Source organism: Lottia gigantea (assembly GCF_000327385.1).
Source record: "Lottia gigantea unplaced genomic scaffold LOTGIsca_4, whole genome shotgun sequence".
NCBI classification, from domain to species: Eukaryota; Metazoa; Mollusca; class Gastropoda; family Lottiidae; genus Lottia; species Lottia gigantea.
Window position 1 is genome coordinate 5,699,032 of NW_008709379.1, and position 18,856 is coordinate 5,717,887.

Sequence of the window (18,856 nt, forward strand, 5' to 3'; positions counted from 1 at the left end):
ATAAACTGGAAGTTGACATAGGACAGCAAATATAAAAGTATAAATAGATAGCCAATGCCAATGACGTTTGATCCTACAAAGGTCAAGGTCAACAAAGGTCAAGGTCAAAAATTGAAAATTTTGAATTTCCAAAACCTGTTCCTTTTTTTGAACTATGAAGCGGAAACAACCGAACTTCTAAGACAAAGTGGCTCAAAACATGAGATAATTGTATGCAAAGTTCCATTTTGAACATTCGTATACTTTGCGAGTTATGCTCCTGGCCAAAAATGTCAATAATGAGTAATATAACCCAGATGTGCCACGCCCACCTTAATTTTTTTTGCATAGGGTAATTGATATTCCAAATGTTATGTTGTGTTTTAAATTTCAAGCTTCTACATTATTCAGGTCAAAAGATATAGGTCAACAAATGTCAACAAAGGTCAAAATCGAAAAATGAAAATATCCAAATGTTAAAACCCGTTCCTTTTTTGGAACTATAAAGCTGAAACAACTGAGCTGTTAACACAAACTGGCCAAAAGGATGAGGTAATTGTGTGCAAAGTCCCTTTTTTAACAAACGTATCCTATGCGAGTTATGCCCCTACCCCAAAATGTAAACAATTAGTATTTCAATCCGTATGTGCCACGCCCACCCCAATTTTTTTGTCATAGGTGAATTCATATTCAAAGTGTCTAGTTGTATTCCAAATATCAAGGTTCTACATAAAATAGGTCATAAGATATACATACACCAAGATCAAAAAGACACAAATATGGTAAAATAAAACTCAAATTTGAAAAAATCACTAATTTCAATTTTGCTTTAAAAAAAGCAATTGTTTTATATCTATGTAAAGTGCATGAGAAGCACATTAGGAAACCAAAAAAATTAACCCTCTAGGTTAATTAGGTCACGTGCTAGAGCAGTCCAAAGTTGCGAATTTGGCTTTTTACGGATAGTTATAAAACCGGATGTACATGTCGGTGGTCAAAGGTCTAAGTATCAAATAATAGCCAAGGTCAATCACCTTTGACCCTATGAAGGTCAAGGTCATCAAAGGTCAAGGTCACATGGTGTGATCGTTTAAAGCATGAACAAATTTCAACCGGAAGTTGCAAAAAAGCAAAAGCGAAATTCAAAATCCGGCTCCCAATGTTTTTTGCGCAATCGATTGCGGAATACATTCACATCAAATTTGAGCATATCAACATTTACCCTGAGGCCCCATTTTGAGTTTTACAAAAGTGTGTTTATTCAATATGGCGGCCAAAGTATCACTTCTGGTCTGGATTTTTTTTTCTTCGTTTTTTGTAATAGCATTTACTTACAATCAGCATAAATTTCGTTGACCTATTTCAATTACATCGGAAGTTATTCGACCGGAAGTGGATTGTACTTTTAATTGATTCCCCGTTTAAAACCGAAAGTAAAGTTAAATATTTGACAACTACATATTATTTACTTTAGTGATACCCCTTTGCATATTAAATTTCAGATCAATCAATGCAAAAACAAAAAAGTTGCAAAAAAATTGAAAAATTTGATCGAAAAAAGTGAGCGACGAATTTTAGAATTTCATAATTTTTCAATTGCTATCAGGTCAGAAATTACAGGTAGATTGTAAAAATGTAAACCCGAAGAAAATCGATGCAAAAATGCGCCTTCTAGAGCCGATTTTCAACTTTTTGCACATGTTGAACTGTGGCAATTCCGGTTTTGCAAAAATGTTCCAATATATATTTAAGGAACACGTTGCCACTACAGAAGGTCTAGAGAAGTTGAATGGTTGCTGCAGTCTAAGCTCAGGAAGGTGTGTAAATTTCGAAAAAAAAAAAAAAAAAAAAAAAAATTAAAGTTGCTGTAAATGTATTAATTCTTATCTTTTATATAGAGGTGATTTCTACATGGAATAGTCTTACCTCTTTATTGATTTTATTAACTATCACATCATTATAATTTCTTAAATGGAATGCTGCAGCAATAGATTGTTCAACACTCACAGTTTCTACAATGAACAATATCAAACTATTAAAAAAATATTGTCTAGCTTCATAACCTAGATATAACTATTAATAGAAATACACCTACTGACAAACTAAATTAAATACATTGTTTTTAACACTTACTGATTTTGAGCTTATAACTTGGTTAGGTCATTTGTCTTGTCAAATGATATAGAAGCACTTATTTTTCAGCTCTTAAATTTCAAAAACATGCTGAAATAGTTATTGTTACAATTAACAGGTAAACATAAACTAATTGCACTCTTCCAACTCTAATCTATATCAGGCTGAATGACATAAATTTTTCAGCTTGATAATAATGATGAACAATCATTGGTTTTACTGTTTACCTTTCTGTGATGTATCATCTTTAAACTGTTTAACTTGTAACAATAAACGACTGAAATTAATTAATCATGAACCATGGTCAAGTACAAACATATATGTATATCTTGTTTCAGCCAGAAACGTGGTTTTACCATTTCTTTATTAAGAATTTTAGCTTGATTACATGAGACTTAGCCTAACTCTTGCCTAATCCAAATCTGTCCAATTTATAGTTCATTTCATCGTGGAGGGGTGCTAGCCTGACAAATCTGGCCCTACCAGTTACTCGGACGAGATAAATGGATTAGTTATCAGTACTTTTAGGGAGTTGATTTGATACATATTTGGATCGATGATTTTTGAGAATTTTCATTAAATGCCAAATTTGGCATCACATTTGACTAGATATTCAAAACTGTCCTTGTGCCTCACCAACCACCACAATACAATGAAGGGGTAGGCTTTACCCTTCTTCATAAAACTCTTTTAGTTAAGCTATAGGCTAAGGTGGCAAGGTTAGTGGGTATGTCTCAAGACACAGAGGCACAACAATTCTAATAAATATTGTTGAAATGGCTAAGATAATATTACAGTACTGGTACCTATAATCTCCTACTGGATGATAAATCTCAACAACATCACCAAGACTGATGTCTGGAAAATCTTTACTACTTAACAATAATTCTTGAGCATCTACAAAGATAAAAAAATAAATGAACAAAGTCAGTGTAGTGAGTTTGGGTAGGCCTATTAAATGGCTCAATGTCTGACCTGTAGGACAGGGTCCGGCTCCAATGTTTACAGAAACAGAATCACATTTTAAAAGTTATTTTTATATGAATTAAAATATCAACTTAATTAGTACTTATTTAGCGTCTTAATTGTCTTTGGATTGATGAAAATCTCAAAAACTGTCAACTATTTTTTTACACCTTATCAGGAAGAATTTTAAGTCGTGCTAACCTATTTTTCGTGCATCTCTGAAAATGATTAATAATTTACATGTGCGACCTCGCGTTACCTCCACATTTGCTTGTTTTGATAAACATGGGTTATCTGTACAATGTCAACTAGCAGAATGAATCCAATACTTTCAAGCAAGGTAAAATGTATTAATGCATGCCTTGACAAATACAAAATGGCGGATTTCAGTTATTACCAAATATCACAATTTTTTATCAGCCGAATTTCCTTATAATCCCAAGCTGTAATCGGAATTCAAAGTGGCATCTGCTAGAATGTAGTCCAGCGAACGACGTCACTTGACAAACTAGCGGATTCCGTGTCAACAGAAAAATTCTATTGAACACAATGTGAGTCATATCCTTATGTTGTTTCAATGACTTTTAGCAATGAATCACTCTTGCGTCTTACTTGTCTTATTACAGTCAAGTAACCTAATTTCGTGGAAACCTATTATTCGTGGATTTCCGGAAATGATTAATAATTTACATGAGCGACCTTGCGCGACCTCCGCATTAGTTTGTTTTAATAAACATGGGTTTTCTGTACAATATCATCTAGTAGAATGAATCCAGTATTTTCAAGCAAAGTAAAATGTATTAATGTATACTTTGACAAATACAAAATGGCGGATTTCACTTATTACCAAACGTCACCATTTTTTATCAGCCGAATTTCCTTATAATCCCAAGCGCTTATCGGAATTCCAACTGTCGTCTGCTAGAATGTAGTCCAATGAATGAAATCACATGATCAACTAGCGGATTCCGTGTCAGTAGAAAATTTCTATGGAACACAAAGTGGACCATATTTTTATGTTGTTTCAGTGACTTTTAGCAATAAATCACGCTATGTATCTTATTTTGTCAGTCGCTATTTTTTTTTTAAATCATGGTTCTTTGAAGGAATTGTCACTAGTTATAATGAATTAATATTTAAGATAAATACTAATAGAAGTTAATTATACCACCCGGTATCCATACAACGTGTTTTTCTAGACTTATTTATAGATCAAACATTGTACACGAAAATAGGTGACGCATTCTGCCGCCGTTGCCGAGTTGGTTGCTCATGAAATATGGGTCAAAGTGAAGGATTCATAAAGAAAATCGAAATAAACCAATTTTGATTATTTTGTAGAATATCTGAGGAGATATCTAAGACATAAAATTTTTTTTTCGTTTTTTTAACTTTGACGAAGTTCGGTGTTGAATCCTTATATCCAAGAAAATAGGTTACACCACTGTAATTACATATTTAATTCTGTCAGTCAAATTTTTTTTTTTCTTTAATCATTTATCTTTGAAGGAATTGTCAATTGTTATAATGAAATATTGTTAAACATAAATCTAAGAAAACTTAATTATAGGCCACTGGGTATGCATACAACATGTTTTTCTCGACTTATTCACAGATCAAACATTTTACATGAAAATATGTGATGCATTTTGCCACCGTTGTCAATGCCACCGTTGTCGAGTTGCTTACTCATGAAATATGGGCCAAGGAGGGGGATTCATAAAGAAAATCGAAGCAAACCAATTTTAATCTCAAGCATAAGCATATAAAAAAAATGTCACAGAAACAGACACCTTTAGCACTGCTAGCAGTTTTGCTATGCTGATGCTGCATCAATTTGTAAGTTTTCATCTTTAATTTTGCTGGGTTGTCATTTTATCATTGTATTTTCATTTCCAGCACTCCATAATAAATCCGAGTTATCTTTCCTTCAATAGAGCATAGGTCAAGGTCATTTTGTTAATCCGAATTGTCTACATTAAAACATATAATATGGAAACCGGTTGGTTCGTTTTGCCGCATTGCCCTACATTTGCTTGTAAACACTCTAAAAACTAGATTTTTTGATGGAATCAAAAGAAATTCGGTATGTGTATACATATTCAAAAAACGAAGATCAAGCTCGAATTCGAGCTATTTTCGACCGTTAGAAGCAGAGTTATTTCCCTTGCCCTAAAATCTTGAATATTTACCATCCGCATGCCGTGATGGGCGTATAGGCTGTGGTCCACAATCTAATTTTTTTTTTTTCGAAACAATCGCAGGTTCGTCGATTTTTGTAGTTAGTAGTGTGTAGCCAATCAACCCAGCTTCTACCTTGTCCACCAGGACATTCTGGGACTTATCTGGAACCAGTGGGGGTTGAGCCCTGCCGAATAATAGAGCACATCGAATACGAGAATTTTAAAATTCTGATTTACTATTCAGAAGATTTTCACTTTCAGACATTTCAGTTGCCATTTTTTCTAGCACGAGGGTGGCGTTATTGGCACGCAGTTTCGTTTTATGGATTTATGTATTTTGTATTACGGTTCTGATCGTTTGTACTTGGTATTTATTTATTTTATTCCAGATTTTACCATAAAACTATAGTTTCGATTTCCCTAACAGGTCCAAATTATACATAATAAAAAAAAAGATGGAGGGCCACAGATTAAAATATTTTTTTTTATGTACAAAATGGCCAATTCGGATTTTATCAGAAACCTTTAGTTTCGTTTAACATGTCGTTTTTGTGTAGTTGGGCACGATGCGGAAAGTTGGGCAATGCGGCAAAACGAACCCACCGTATGGAAACCCGATCTAATATTACAGTGATGTAACCTATTTTCGTGGATATAAGGATTCAACACCGAATTTCGTCAAAGTTAAGAAAACGAAAAAAAAAATTTATGTCTTAGATGTTTCCTCAGATATTTTACAAAATGATTAAAATTGGTTTATTTCGATTTTCTTTATGAATCCTTCACTTTGACCCATATTTCATGAGCAACCAACAAGGCAACGGCGGCAGAATGCGTCACCTATTTTCGTGTACAATGTTTGATCTATAAATAAGTCTAGAAAAACACGTTGTATGGATACCAGGTGGTATAATTAACTTCTCTTAGTATTTATCTTTAATATCAATTCATTATAACTCGTGACAATTCCTTCAAAGAACCACGATTTAAAAATAAAATAGCGACTGACAAAATAAGATACGTAGCGTGATTTATTGCTAAAAGTCACTGAAACAACATAAGAATATGGCCCACTTTGTGTTTCATAGAAATTTTCTGCTGACACGGAATCGGCTAGTTGATCACGTGACTTCATTCGTTGGAATATATTCTAGCAGACGACAGTTGGAATTCCGATTACCGCTTGGGATTATAAGGAAATTCGGCCGATAAAAAATGGTGACGTTTGGTAATAAGTGAAATCCGCCATTTTGTATTTGTCAAAGTATACATTATTACACTTTACCTTGCTTGAAACTACTGGATTCATTCTACTAGCTGATATTGTACAGAAAACCCATGTTTATAAAAACAAACTAATGCGGAGGTCGCGCAAGGTCGCTCATGTAAATTATTAATCCTTTCTGGAAATCCACGAATAATAGGTTTCCACGAAATTAGGTTACTTGACTGTATAAATATTTACAATCTAACAGTTGGCTAATATCTTCATAGCACAATCTGTATCTCTCACACAAAATATGCACTAAAGGACAGAGGACAGAGAATATAAAAGACAGAAGAAGTTTTAATTTCAATAATAGCGAAATTTTTTCAACTTTGGCTTACCTACCTGACTTCTGATCATAATTTTACATTTTTACTTTAGTGCGTCAGTGGTTAGTCCGAAGCCTCTATTCCAGCCTGTGAAGGATACTTTGACAGTTGTCGGCTGGAGTAGTCAGAAGAAAAATGGCCTGTTTAATGGGGATTTTCAACACCTCCCAGAGATGCGTTTTTACTAACACAAAATCAAATTACCATTATAATGACGATAAAAAAATGTTGGGCATTACCGTGACTTTCGTTTTATTAGTATCACGTGAGTCTGTGACCCTCGAGATTTTGGCTACGCACGCAGTTTTAACCGGCCATGAGAGATCAGTTATGTTTAAAAAAAAACCTTGATGGAGCCGGAGATGTGACATAGATGGTGTAGGGAGAAACTGATGTTATGATGGATTACAAAAACATTCATCTTTCCAAATGTATCTTAATTTTGGATATGCGAGGTGGGCCTATCTAAATAGGTTTAAAACCCCTGCACATACGGAGATGCGGAATATTTCCATTTAACAGGGCCTATATTTTCTGTTCAAATCAGAAACTGGAATAGAGACGGATGTTTCGGTCGAGTCAAATATTCTATAAGATGATTAAAATTGGTTTGTTTCAATTTTCCTTATGAATCCCTCACTTTGACCAATATTTCATGAGTAGACCTAACCAACTCGACAACGGCTGCAATATACGTCACCTATTTTAGTGTACAATGTTTGATCTAGAAAAACACATGGTATGGATACCAAGTTGTGTAATTATCATTTCTTAGTATTTATCTTTAAAATCAAGTCATTATAATAACTAATGACAATTCATTCAATGAACATTGATTTGAAGAAAAAAAATAAGATAGGTAAAATGTAACAGTAGGCTAATTCATTGCTAAAATTCATTGAAATAACATTAGAATATGACCCACATTGTGTTCCATAGAATTTTTTTGCTTAGCTTACATTGAATCCGCTAGTTTGTCACTTAACTTTATTCACTGGAATGTATTCTATCAGACGACACTTGGAATTCCGATTACTGGGGATTATAAGGAAACTTAAGGAAACTGAACTCCGCCATTTTGTTCCTCTTAGAAATAAAGAATAAATTTGACATTGCTTTCAAATGATAAGAAAAATTCTGCAGGTTGACGTAGAGATAACCGATGTTTATCAAAACATGCAGAGGTCACGCGAGGTCTCACATATAAATTAGTTATCATTTCCGGAGATGCAGGAAATTAAGTACGCACGAAATTAGGTTACTTGATATAATTAAAAGCTTATTGAAAAAAGGTCCTTTTTAGTCTCATTTCGACTTCGAAGGTAAACCAGATACAGTGAAAAGTGGGCGGTCTCGTTGCAATGTGTTCAAATGGTAGAGTTGGTTAAATCCCCAACCAGTCAAACGACTAACCTACAAAATAGTCTGATGCAGCAAGGATTAGCCTAGAAATCGAAGTTGTTACACAAGATAAATGTTTAGTTGACCAACGAAATGTACTGCATATATTTGAGATCAAGAAAATTGCACAGTATTTGTAGAACTCGTCTGGACTATGGTCACAACTTTCGTCTGATAGCTAAAAGTGTCATTAAAGGGACAAGTCAGCCAGAAGCTGTCTTTCGGCCCATGGAGAATTCGGCCCATGACAAATTTTGTAACAGTAAAAATTATCAAACAGTTAATCATTTTCCACAGGCCCATGGAAAATTGTCCTATTAGGAGCGTGATGTGTGGGAATCAACTAAATTGACTTTGAGCCTAATGGTGATGAATGCCGATATCGTGCATACGATTGATGCTGATGAGCTTATTGATCTGTTCATGAAAAAAAACATCCTGCCATAAACTTGTAATCACACCACGCCCCCTCCCTAAAATGAGACATTAGGCCCTCTACCGTTCGTTTACCTACGGCCCAACAAGTCCAAAATCCGCCACTGTAGTCATCTCAGTCGCCGGGAATGAATTGGTTCTGGGGTTCAGATTTTATACTCAGAATATTTGAAGAATTAAAGGCCCAGAGAGTTAAAAGAAAAATTTGGAACATACGAGATTACATTTTGTAATATTTTGCGTGACTGTATTTGTGCAATTTGTATGTAAACAGTTTCAACTTACTGTTCAAAGCAAGTGCAATAGGCTTTTCCAACTTAAACTGCAGTGACTTATTAGAAGATTGCATCACATGAAAACTATGTTGTATGGCATTCGGATCGATAAGACTAGTAGCCCAACCCGGTACAAACGTTTTCTTTTCTTCCTTAGACACAGAGCTTAGCAGATCAATATATTTGAACAACACAGTGTCACCAACCAAAATATTTTAACTATGGACAACAGCCAAAGCTTGTTGTTATTTGTATCTCATCCGTGTGAAGTTTCCTAACAAACCTTGTGCGGAAATCATCTTCACTATGTCAAAGAAATCCACCTCTCTCTTCTTTAGGGGATCTCTACAGATCAGATCCCAAGACTGTGAACAATATGATGGATAAAAAGTAATTAAACAGAGGGACAAGTCCTATCCGATAAAGGCTCTGTGCGGGAATCTTCAAAATAAAAACAGAGCTGCTTGTATTGATTAGCCTGGACTTGATACCTTAATTATTAAATATCATCTTTCTCATTTTTACCATATTAACTATACACTTTCGTATGCTCTTATTTCATAACAATAATACTGTTTTCAGCAATGCAATCACCTTGAAGACCACTGATCTAAGGCTTTATTTGATCGAATTTGAGAAAATTCTTCAAGTGAAAGTGAATTACAAAGCCTGGTACGGTGAAGATATGTTTACTGTAGTGAGGTTTGGGTACACCAGGTAACAAATTTCATCTAAAACTTTCTAGCAGTGTCAACGGTAAAAGGTGGAATTATGTTCAAGTACAGCTCTTCTTATGTTCTATGTCTAATGATTGTTTATCTTGTATATGTCAATGGTGAATGGGATGACCACATATTAGGATCACCATTTGCACAACCTAAATCTGATCATCATGGTGATTTTGGTGATCACCATAAACCACATATTCACCATGATCCACGAGGTGACAAGATTAAAACTATAAGAAAGAAAGTAGCAGGTTCGTACATAGTTTTTATTTTCAGAATCAGTACTCGACACCCAATGGCGGCGCCAGCCACCCGAAACTGGGGTACATTTAGGGTTAGGGGGCAGAGAGACTCAATGCCTACCCATCCCTCCCTATGTACCCCGGATAGCGCCGCCACAGCGCACACTGTTCATTGTATTTCGATTAATTTCGTACCCTCTGGTCAGCTGTGCGCAGTCCACATAGAAATATACCTTAGTCATTCGAACAACTGTGAATATCGTAATCAGTTATTTAGGTAGGGAAATCAGAGCAAAGATTTTAAGCAGTTTGATTAGTCTGTCTGAAATACCTGAAACTTTAGATATATCCAACTTGATGACAGAGAAATGCTAAATGCAGACTTAAGTAGATTTTGTTTGTTATAATAGCAGTTTTTGTGGTCATCATGTCAGTGAACCTGATAGAACTCGCCAGAAGATAGGCCTATAGATCCGTCAAAATTTGAGCCTTCAAATCCACGTGTGTCCAGAATTATCTGCGTTTGAATGTTAAAATGACGACTCGTTATTTTATGATACTTTGTGATAGATAGAAAAACATATCTAGAAATAGTGAGTAAAATTCATAGTTTGAAGTTTTTTTGTAGGAATTATGCGTTTTTCTTACATTTCTAGTACTTCTGAAGACTATTTACATAAATTCAAGACTCGATTCAACCTACCAAAATAGCGCATCTGTCCCTTTAAGTATCAGGTGCAAAAAGCACCCGGATATAAACAAATTTCATTAGCTCAAAGAGAAATATTAACCCTTAAAATTTTAACTTCTATTCTCCTTTCTTTTTAACAGCTTATCAATACTTTTATTTATTTTACAGGTGTTTGTGGCGGAGAAGTATACTTTCCTAGATCACATATTTGTTGTGATGGTATATTACATAGAAGACAGGGGATGAGACCGGCTTGTTGTGGTGATAAACTCTACGATTTCGTCTTTGATCTCTGCTGTGATGAGAATAAAGTTCGCCCCAGAACAGTTGGTCGACCAGTCTGTTAGCAAAGTTAGCTTCAATTTTATTAATACATTAGATTTAGTTTTAAAAAACGGATCAAACTCATTGGCCAAATTAGAGATATCAGAAATTTTCATTGGACAATCTATTAGCCGAATTTAGACGATGTGATGTAGTGTGGACATACCCATTTAATACCGAATCATAGATTTATTTTGCTATTGTCGAGTACATGTTTGTGCACAACAGCCCTCGATTGAATACGTTAACACGAGCATTCTTTTTACCTGTTTGTATTATTTGGTTTAATTGCTATAAATGATATCCGCTTAATTACATGTTCTAGTTTTTAAATCAAACCGGCCGGATATGTACTTGGGTAGTATTACACAAAAGTGTAAAATAAGTGTAAGACTGAAATTTTAATATTTCACACCGGTAATTGTCACTGTACTGCCAAATATTTTTATTTAAAATCAAAGCTGCCTGGCAAGCTATCTTATTATTATGTCGGTAATATATCTTCATTTCCGAATTTGTATAAATATAACTAAATGTTCCCGCCAGATAAATCTCGATTACATAAATCTCGATAACATACCTAAAACTGTATTTGGTACCGTACCAATCAATATAAAGTGAAGCGTAAGCATCCAACAAATGCCTTTTCTTTAGTGTTTGATTGTAGTATGTAGAAGAGTTAAATAATAATACAGATATTGATAGTGTCTGACTGTAGTATGTAGTATAAATATTTAACTCCAGTACTAATGATCCGAACCGCATAATGAAACCCTAAATCCAAAACAACATTTTGACGAAACATTGGTAGCATCTAATGAACTTTTCACAAGAGGTAGTTTATCAATTAAAGCGAGTAAGTATTTGAAATTTAATGAAAAGTGGCATCAGTTATAATACAGATATTGATAGGTTTGACTGTAGTATGTTCCCAGGTCAGTATTGATACAGATATTGGTAGTGTTTGACTGTAGTATGTAACCTAGATCGGTTATAATAAAGATATTGGTACGGTTTGACTGTATGTAGTAAAGGTCAGTAAAGATACTGATATTGATAGTGTTTGACTTCAGTATGATACCTACTTCAGTAATAATAAAGATATTGGTAGTTTTTGAATGTATGTAGTAGAGGTAAAGATACTGATATTGATTCTGCTTGACTGTAGTATGTAGTAGAGGTCAGTAATGATAAAGATATTATAGTGTTTGACTGTAATATGTAGTAGAGGTCAGTAATGATGCAGATATTGACAGTGTTTGACTGATGTATGAATGGTCAGTAATGATACAGATATTGATAGCGTTTGGTATACAGATAATGACTGTGTTTGACTGTAGTATGTAGTGAAGGTCAGTAATGATATAGGTATTATAGTGTTTGACTGTAGTAGAGGTTAGTGATTATACAGAAATTGATAGTGGTTGACTGTAGTATGTAGTAGGGGTCAGTAATGATACAGATATTGAAAGTGAATGTATGTAGTGTGTAGTAGATGATAATAATGATAGGCTACATATAATGACAGTGTTTGACTGTAGTATGTCGTCGAGGTCAGTAATGGTACAGATGAAATCCACCAAATGAAAATAAAACGTGGTCAAATTTAGTTACCATGATTTGTCTCCATAGACTAATATGGTGACATTGACCTAATTTAACAAGCTTCTAAGCCGTTGTATATATCTGTAGTATTACCCATAAATGTACTACCCACTATAAATGTAATACCCACCATAAATGTAACAAAAATCAACCATAAATGTGATACCTACCATAAATGTAATAGTCATCAACCATAAATGTAACAACCAACCCCACCATAAGTGTAATAATATTTAACCATAAATTTAATAACCAAAACCCACCATAAATGTAATACCCATCAACCATAAAGGTAATAAACAACGGTGCAGTTAAAAAATAGTAATTAAGCAGAAACCGCAGAGCAGGGGGGGCCTGGCCCATAATTTTTTTTTCATTCCAATTTTTTTTCTCATCTTTATACGATTATGTCTTGAATCTGAAAATCGAGGGCCGAAATCCGAAGAGTTTTGGTATGGGGGTAAGGGTGGATTTAGTTTTAAAAAACGGATCAAACTCATTGGCCAAATTAGAGATTTCAGAAATTTTCATTGGACAATCTATTTGCCGAATTTAGACGATGTGATGTAGTGTGAATATACCCATTTATTACCGGATCATTTATTTTGCTATTGTCGAGTACATGTTTGTGCACCAACAGCCCTCGATTGAATACGTTAACACGAGCATTCTTTTTACCTGTTTGTATTATTTGGTTTAATTGCTATAAATGATATCTGCTTAATTACATGTTCACGTTTTTTAATCAAACCCGGATATGCACGTATCTTTGCCCCACTTCTCGCATATTTTAGTTATAAACAACATTTGTATTATCTTTCTACTTTACATATACCACGTTGTATTTATCGAAATAGGATGGTGTGGGTCAGTGTAGGCATTAAATGATGATTTTTATACAGTGCAGTTAAAAAATAGAGTAATTAAGCAGAAACCGCGGAGCGGGGGGGGGGGGGGGCTCCCAAATTTTTTTTTTTTTTCATTCCAATTTTTTTTCGCATCTTCATCCGATAATGTCTTGAATCTGAAAATCGAGTGGCCGAAATCCGAGGAGTTTTGGTATGGAAGTAAGGGTGGAGGTGAAGTCGGATTTTTCGGACCACGGGCCCCTCCACTTCCGGAGACGCTCCGCGGCCCTTGTTAAGTCAGCATTGATTGAACTGCAAAGTCATTTATGGTTAAATATTATTACATTTATGGTGGGGTTGGTTGTTACATTTATGATTGATGACTATTACATTTACGGTGGGTATTACATTTATGGGTAATACAGCTGTAAGGGTACCACATCAGTGGTAAATAGCCACTGCCGTCTCAGGTTTGGCCAATTTTTTTGAAGGAGGGCTCAACTATAGCGACTAAACAAGTCACAAATCATAATTTTCCACGGTGGGGGGGGGGGGGGGAGGGGGGGTTGCCCCTCCCTGGCACCCGTGTAGCTACGGGCCTGAATAAGAAATTGCCAAACCTAAATATAACAGTACAACTGGTAGGCTAAAGAAGGTGGCTAAACGTTCGACGCTATTAGTATTTCGGAAAGGTTACTGGAGAGTCCATATTCTCTGATTTTATGGAGATACAAACATTAAAACCATCAGCATATTTGTCATTTAATAATGATTTCAAGATCGACATTCAAGTTACCTAAGCTCCATTATTAATTGTTATCAAATTATTTTATCACAGTATTTGGGTCAATGAAGCATACAATTTTTGGGAGGAGAGGCCATGGGTTGATATTTTCGAGGTCAACCAGTGGCCAATTAAGAGTAAAACCAGTGACCTAGAAACAATAACCTGGTATGGCAAGTGGCCTAGAAACAATACCCCGATATGGCCAATGGCCTATAAAAAGACTCCGCTATGGTCAGTGGACCATAAACAAGACCCTGGTATTGCCAGTGACCTAGAAACAAGACCCTGGAATTGTCGGTGACCTTGAAAGCAATACCCCGGTATTGCCAATTACCTATAAACATGACCATGGTATTGGCAGTGGCCTATAAACAAGATCCTGGAATTGCCAGTGGCCTAGAAAACAATACCCCGGTATTGCCAATTACCTATAAACATGACCATGGTATTGGCAGTGGCCTAGAAAACAATACTCCGGTATTGCCAATTACCTATAAACATGACCATGGTATTGACAGTGGCCTAGAAAACAATACCCCGGTATTGCCAATTACCTATAAACATGACCATGGTATTGGCAGTGGCCTAGAAAACAATACCCCTGTGTTGCCAATTACCTATAAACAAGATCCGGGTACAACCAGATGTTTAGTAGGTAGGGCCTACTACCAGAGGTCTAATAACAACAACCCGGTTAAATACAATGATCTAGTAACAAAACCTCGGTACTACCAGAGGTCCGGTAACAGTAGCCTGGTAATACTAAAGGACCTGTAACAATAGCCTGCTTTTGCCAGAGGTCTATTAACAGTAGCCTGGTAGCCTACTATCAGTGGCTTAGTAACAGCACTCTGGTACTAGTTGGTAAAACTGGTTGCCAAGTAACAATAACCTAATCCAGTAGTACACGTTACCTAGTCCCAACTATCGGTGGCCCAGTACGATTATACAGATACTACTAGTGGTCTAGTAACAATTTCCTGTTTCTACCTATGACCCAGTAACAACAGCCTGGTACTATAAACAGCCCAGTAACAATACTCAGGTACTACCAATGACCTATGCAGTGCTACCAGTGGACAATACCCTGGTACTATCAGTAGCCAAGTAACAATACCCTGGTACTATCCGTGTCCCAGTAATAATACCCCGGTACTATCAGTGTCCCAGTAACAATACCCTGGTACCATCAGTAGCCAAGTACCAATACCCCGGTACTATCAGTGTCCCAGTAACAATAGCCATGTGCTACCAGAGGTCTAGTAACAATAGCCCGGTTAAAACTAGTGGCCTAGTAACCATACCCTGGTAATATCAGTAGCCCAGTAACAATAGCCAAGTACTACCAGAGATTGAGTTACATTATCCAGGTACTAAAAGAGTACTCTTGTATTGGTATCTCCCCTAAGGCAAAATGAATCTCGGGTTTTAGCTGTTCGTAACAACTAACATTTACTTCTAGGGGCGGAAAGGCGCCTTTGTTATGTCATTAGCAGTAATAGCCACTAACAACTTCGTCCACAACGAAAACCAAAAAACGGATGTCACCGATTTGAATTATAGAGATAGAAATAGTAGTGGATACCAAACAAATAGTGTATTATTTTTATTTAGTTTGTGTAGCTTAATGTAGCACTGAAAGCTCTATACTAATTTGTTCATTATTTATATTACCAAAGTATTCTATGCTTTATTATATGAAAGTGATTGTAAAGAGGTTTTCTAAAACATTTATGTGTATCGGGGACACTGAAAGCATCAATTTGCACCATTCCAATTTTCAGACGTCTGTGGTTTCTGCAATTCCACCAAAACCAAGTGTTTGATGACGTCACTTATCGTAAAATATGCTTTATCATATAAGGACTTCGCGATTAGTGACGTTATAAAACGCCTAGTTTGGGTTGAATTACAGGAACCACAGATTCTATCATTGTTCTCGATACACATAAAGAATTTAGAAAATCTCTTTTTAATCCCTTTAAAACCCAAATCACACTAATTAACTCAATATGACCCATGTTTCTAGATCATGCCTACCATTCTTATACACGTTATGCTACACTGGCGCAGTTTGTCACATTGGAACACGCAAGCCTACAATAATGCTATTGTATATTTAAGCATCGGCTTTCATCTGTCTTTGACTTAATGAGACTTTTTCACCTGGACAAAATTTAAGCATCGGCTTTCATCTGTCTTTGACTTAATGAGACTTTTTCACCTGGACAAAATTTCATACACAATAAGTTAATCTCTATAATAATCTCAGCGAATGGCATCTAAAAAAATTTTATTATTATAATAAAAAATCTGTGACGGATATCCTGGATTTATGTATCAAACCTTCTCTACAATTGGCCAGCTTCTATGAGCATTTGTCCATATTAGGTTATTTATAGTAATTTTACGTCATTTGACGTCATAGGGAGTTCCTAGAATAAGAAACTTCCGGGTGCTAACGAAGAAGGTCGAGAATAGATGATTCACGTTTTAATTGTATTAAATTTGAAAGAAGAGAAATTGGAAGGAAAGGAAACCGTGGGGAATTTAATGGTGGACTTTATATGAAGATAATAGCTGTATACGACCAGTCATATTGATTTACTGTGAGTTATTAACTGTTGTATATTGTGTTGACCTAATTTAACTCTGATATATCTATATAGACTAAAGTATGTAAAAATACTATGGCGATATACATGTATATAACATTATAGTGACGTATATCGCTGTATATTATTAACCTATACATAAAATTGTTAAACGATTACAAGTTTTTTTTTGGTACGTCACGTTTTTATATCATTAACTTATATAAGTAATATATTTATGTAATAATCCGAGGGATTATTGGTATCAGAAAACCTAATTTAAAGCAATTGTCCCAGATACAAAGTGTCAACTTGAGGAAATTCTGAATTTGGTTGAATTTCACTTCACCGCCTCCGCGAAGACAATTTTTTTAAATAAATAACTGTAGTGAAACAAATTGCGAAACACACTGAATTAATTAATAATAAACATTATTTTCAATCACAAATCTGTTGTCACTTCTCCATTTGAAAGCGTCTTAGGCTACGCAATAGCATAGTATGGAATCTTATGAGAAAAAAAAAGGTACAGTCAAAATTGTATTTAGCAAGCTCCCAGGGAAATTCTTCGACTGAAAGTCGTTGCTTTGTAAAAGGCCATGCCAAGAATTATTGTGGATTCGAAATCACTTTTTTTAACTGTACACTTTCCTTCAGTGGTAGATAATGATGAAATTTGGATGAGCTCTAGTGGTTACAGACTATTTCTTTTGCTTAAATACGTCTCATTCTGAGCGCAATATTATTCAAGAACTGTCTCGACTTCGGTTAGAAAAACGTTTCTGTTTGTGTCTGAATAAGTCAAAACACTAAGTATTATTAATGAATTCATACTAAAGGTCTTCAAACAGAAAAACTGAACGTCGATAACCGATATTAAAAAGAAACGTCGAGAAAGAAAGTCTGAAAGAGAATTGTACCGCACGACTTTAAGCATTGTATCACTGACCGCTATGTATAGAGGCTATCATCAACTTTTAATTTTAAATTACTTCATTATCTGTAATAAGAGTATTAAATGTCTTACAATTAATTAAAGCAAAATTACATTTGAATACTTTACGGTTGCCAGTTAATGAATGTCGATCATCATTAACCTGTTCATACAGGATAGGCCTATAGTAATAGTAAACCATCCCACACAATAGACCCGAATAATACAGACCTACTGAAAGTACTGAAATATATATATACCCACCCAGTCGTTATAACCTGATAAGCACAGGAACCCGCAAGTTTTAACAATATCTCACCATACCAAATCTAATTCAAATAACCGTCATAACTTAACCACTGGATATTTACCAGCTAAATACTGCAACTGATCTAATAATTTTACATCATAGTTCAAAGATCTAATATTTACAATTTAACGACTTAATATAAGAAATCTTTCACCAAATACTGAAACTGAGGAAGTAATTTTACATAATAATTCATATAGCCATCATTTACAACTTAACAGCTAGATATAAACAGTCTGTAACCAGCTAAATAAATGAATTGAATATATCATTTTAAATTACAATTCACAGAACCGACATAATTAACTTAACCACAGGACATAAGTAGTATATAACCAGCAAATCTGTTTTCATTTCTGCAGTCCTCAATGGCCAGCAATTTCGCTTAAAATCACTCTAGTATTATTAACATCTATTCGTATTATAGTGACAATCTTTTTTATGCCTGTGCACTATGATGTCAATCATTTCTTGTTATATATGTATGATGTAAATTACTCTTCTATTTTAGGACTAACCATGGATTCCAACATAACGTTATGGCAATTTCTTCTTGAACTGCTGGTAAAAGATCAACATAAACATATTATATCTTGGACTAGCAATGAAGGTGAATTTAAACTCATCAACGCAGAAGAAGTGGCCAAATTGTGGGGTTTAAGAAAGAATAAACATAATATGAACTATGACAAACTCAGTCGTGCCTTAAGATACTACTACGAGAAAAACATCATAAGAAAAGTGATGGGACAAAAATTTGTGTATAGATTTGTTTCCTTTCCGGAAATAGTGAAGACAGAAAACAAAATTCCCTTTAAAGTTAAA

General features: G+C 35.0%; 2 protein-coding genes across 2 annotated transcripts in view; one reads left to right on the plus strand and one right to left on the minus strand.

The window, feature by feature from the left end:
• The window catches only part of LOTGIDRAFT_153895 (hypothetical protein), a gene marked incomplete at both ends in the record, with an annotated part of 38,449 nt that extends 32,911 nt beyond the window's left edge, over nucleotides 1-5,538 (minus strand). The window contains 4 exons of the mRNA XM_009059891.1: nucleotides 1,906-1,991; nucleotides 2,340-2,389; nucleotides 2,919-3,009; nucleotides 5,499-5,538. Of these exons, the coding sequence (XP_009058139.1) occupies nucleotides 1,906-1,991; nucleotides 2,340-2,389; nucleotides 2,919-3,009; nucleotides 5,499-5,538 (267 nt within the window). The remainder of the gene's footprint in view (nucleotides 1-1,905; nucleotides 1,992-2,339; nucleotides 2,390-2,918; nucleotides 3,010-5,498) is intronic.
• Nucleotides 5,539-9,775: 4,237 nt separating this feature from the next.
• On the plus strand, nucleotides 9,776-10,976 carry LOTGIDRAFT_153896 (hypothetical protein; the record flags this gene model as incomplete). The annotated part of the gene is made up of 2 exons (XM_009059892.1): nucleotides 9,776-9,947; nucleotides 10,798-10,976. The coding sequence occupies 2 exons, from the start codon at nucleotides 9,776-9,778 to the stop codon at nucleotides 10,974-10,976; spliced, it is 351 nt and encodes a 116-aa protein (XP_009058140.1).
• Nucleotides 10,977-18,856: the final 7,880 nt, after the last annotated feature.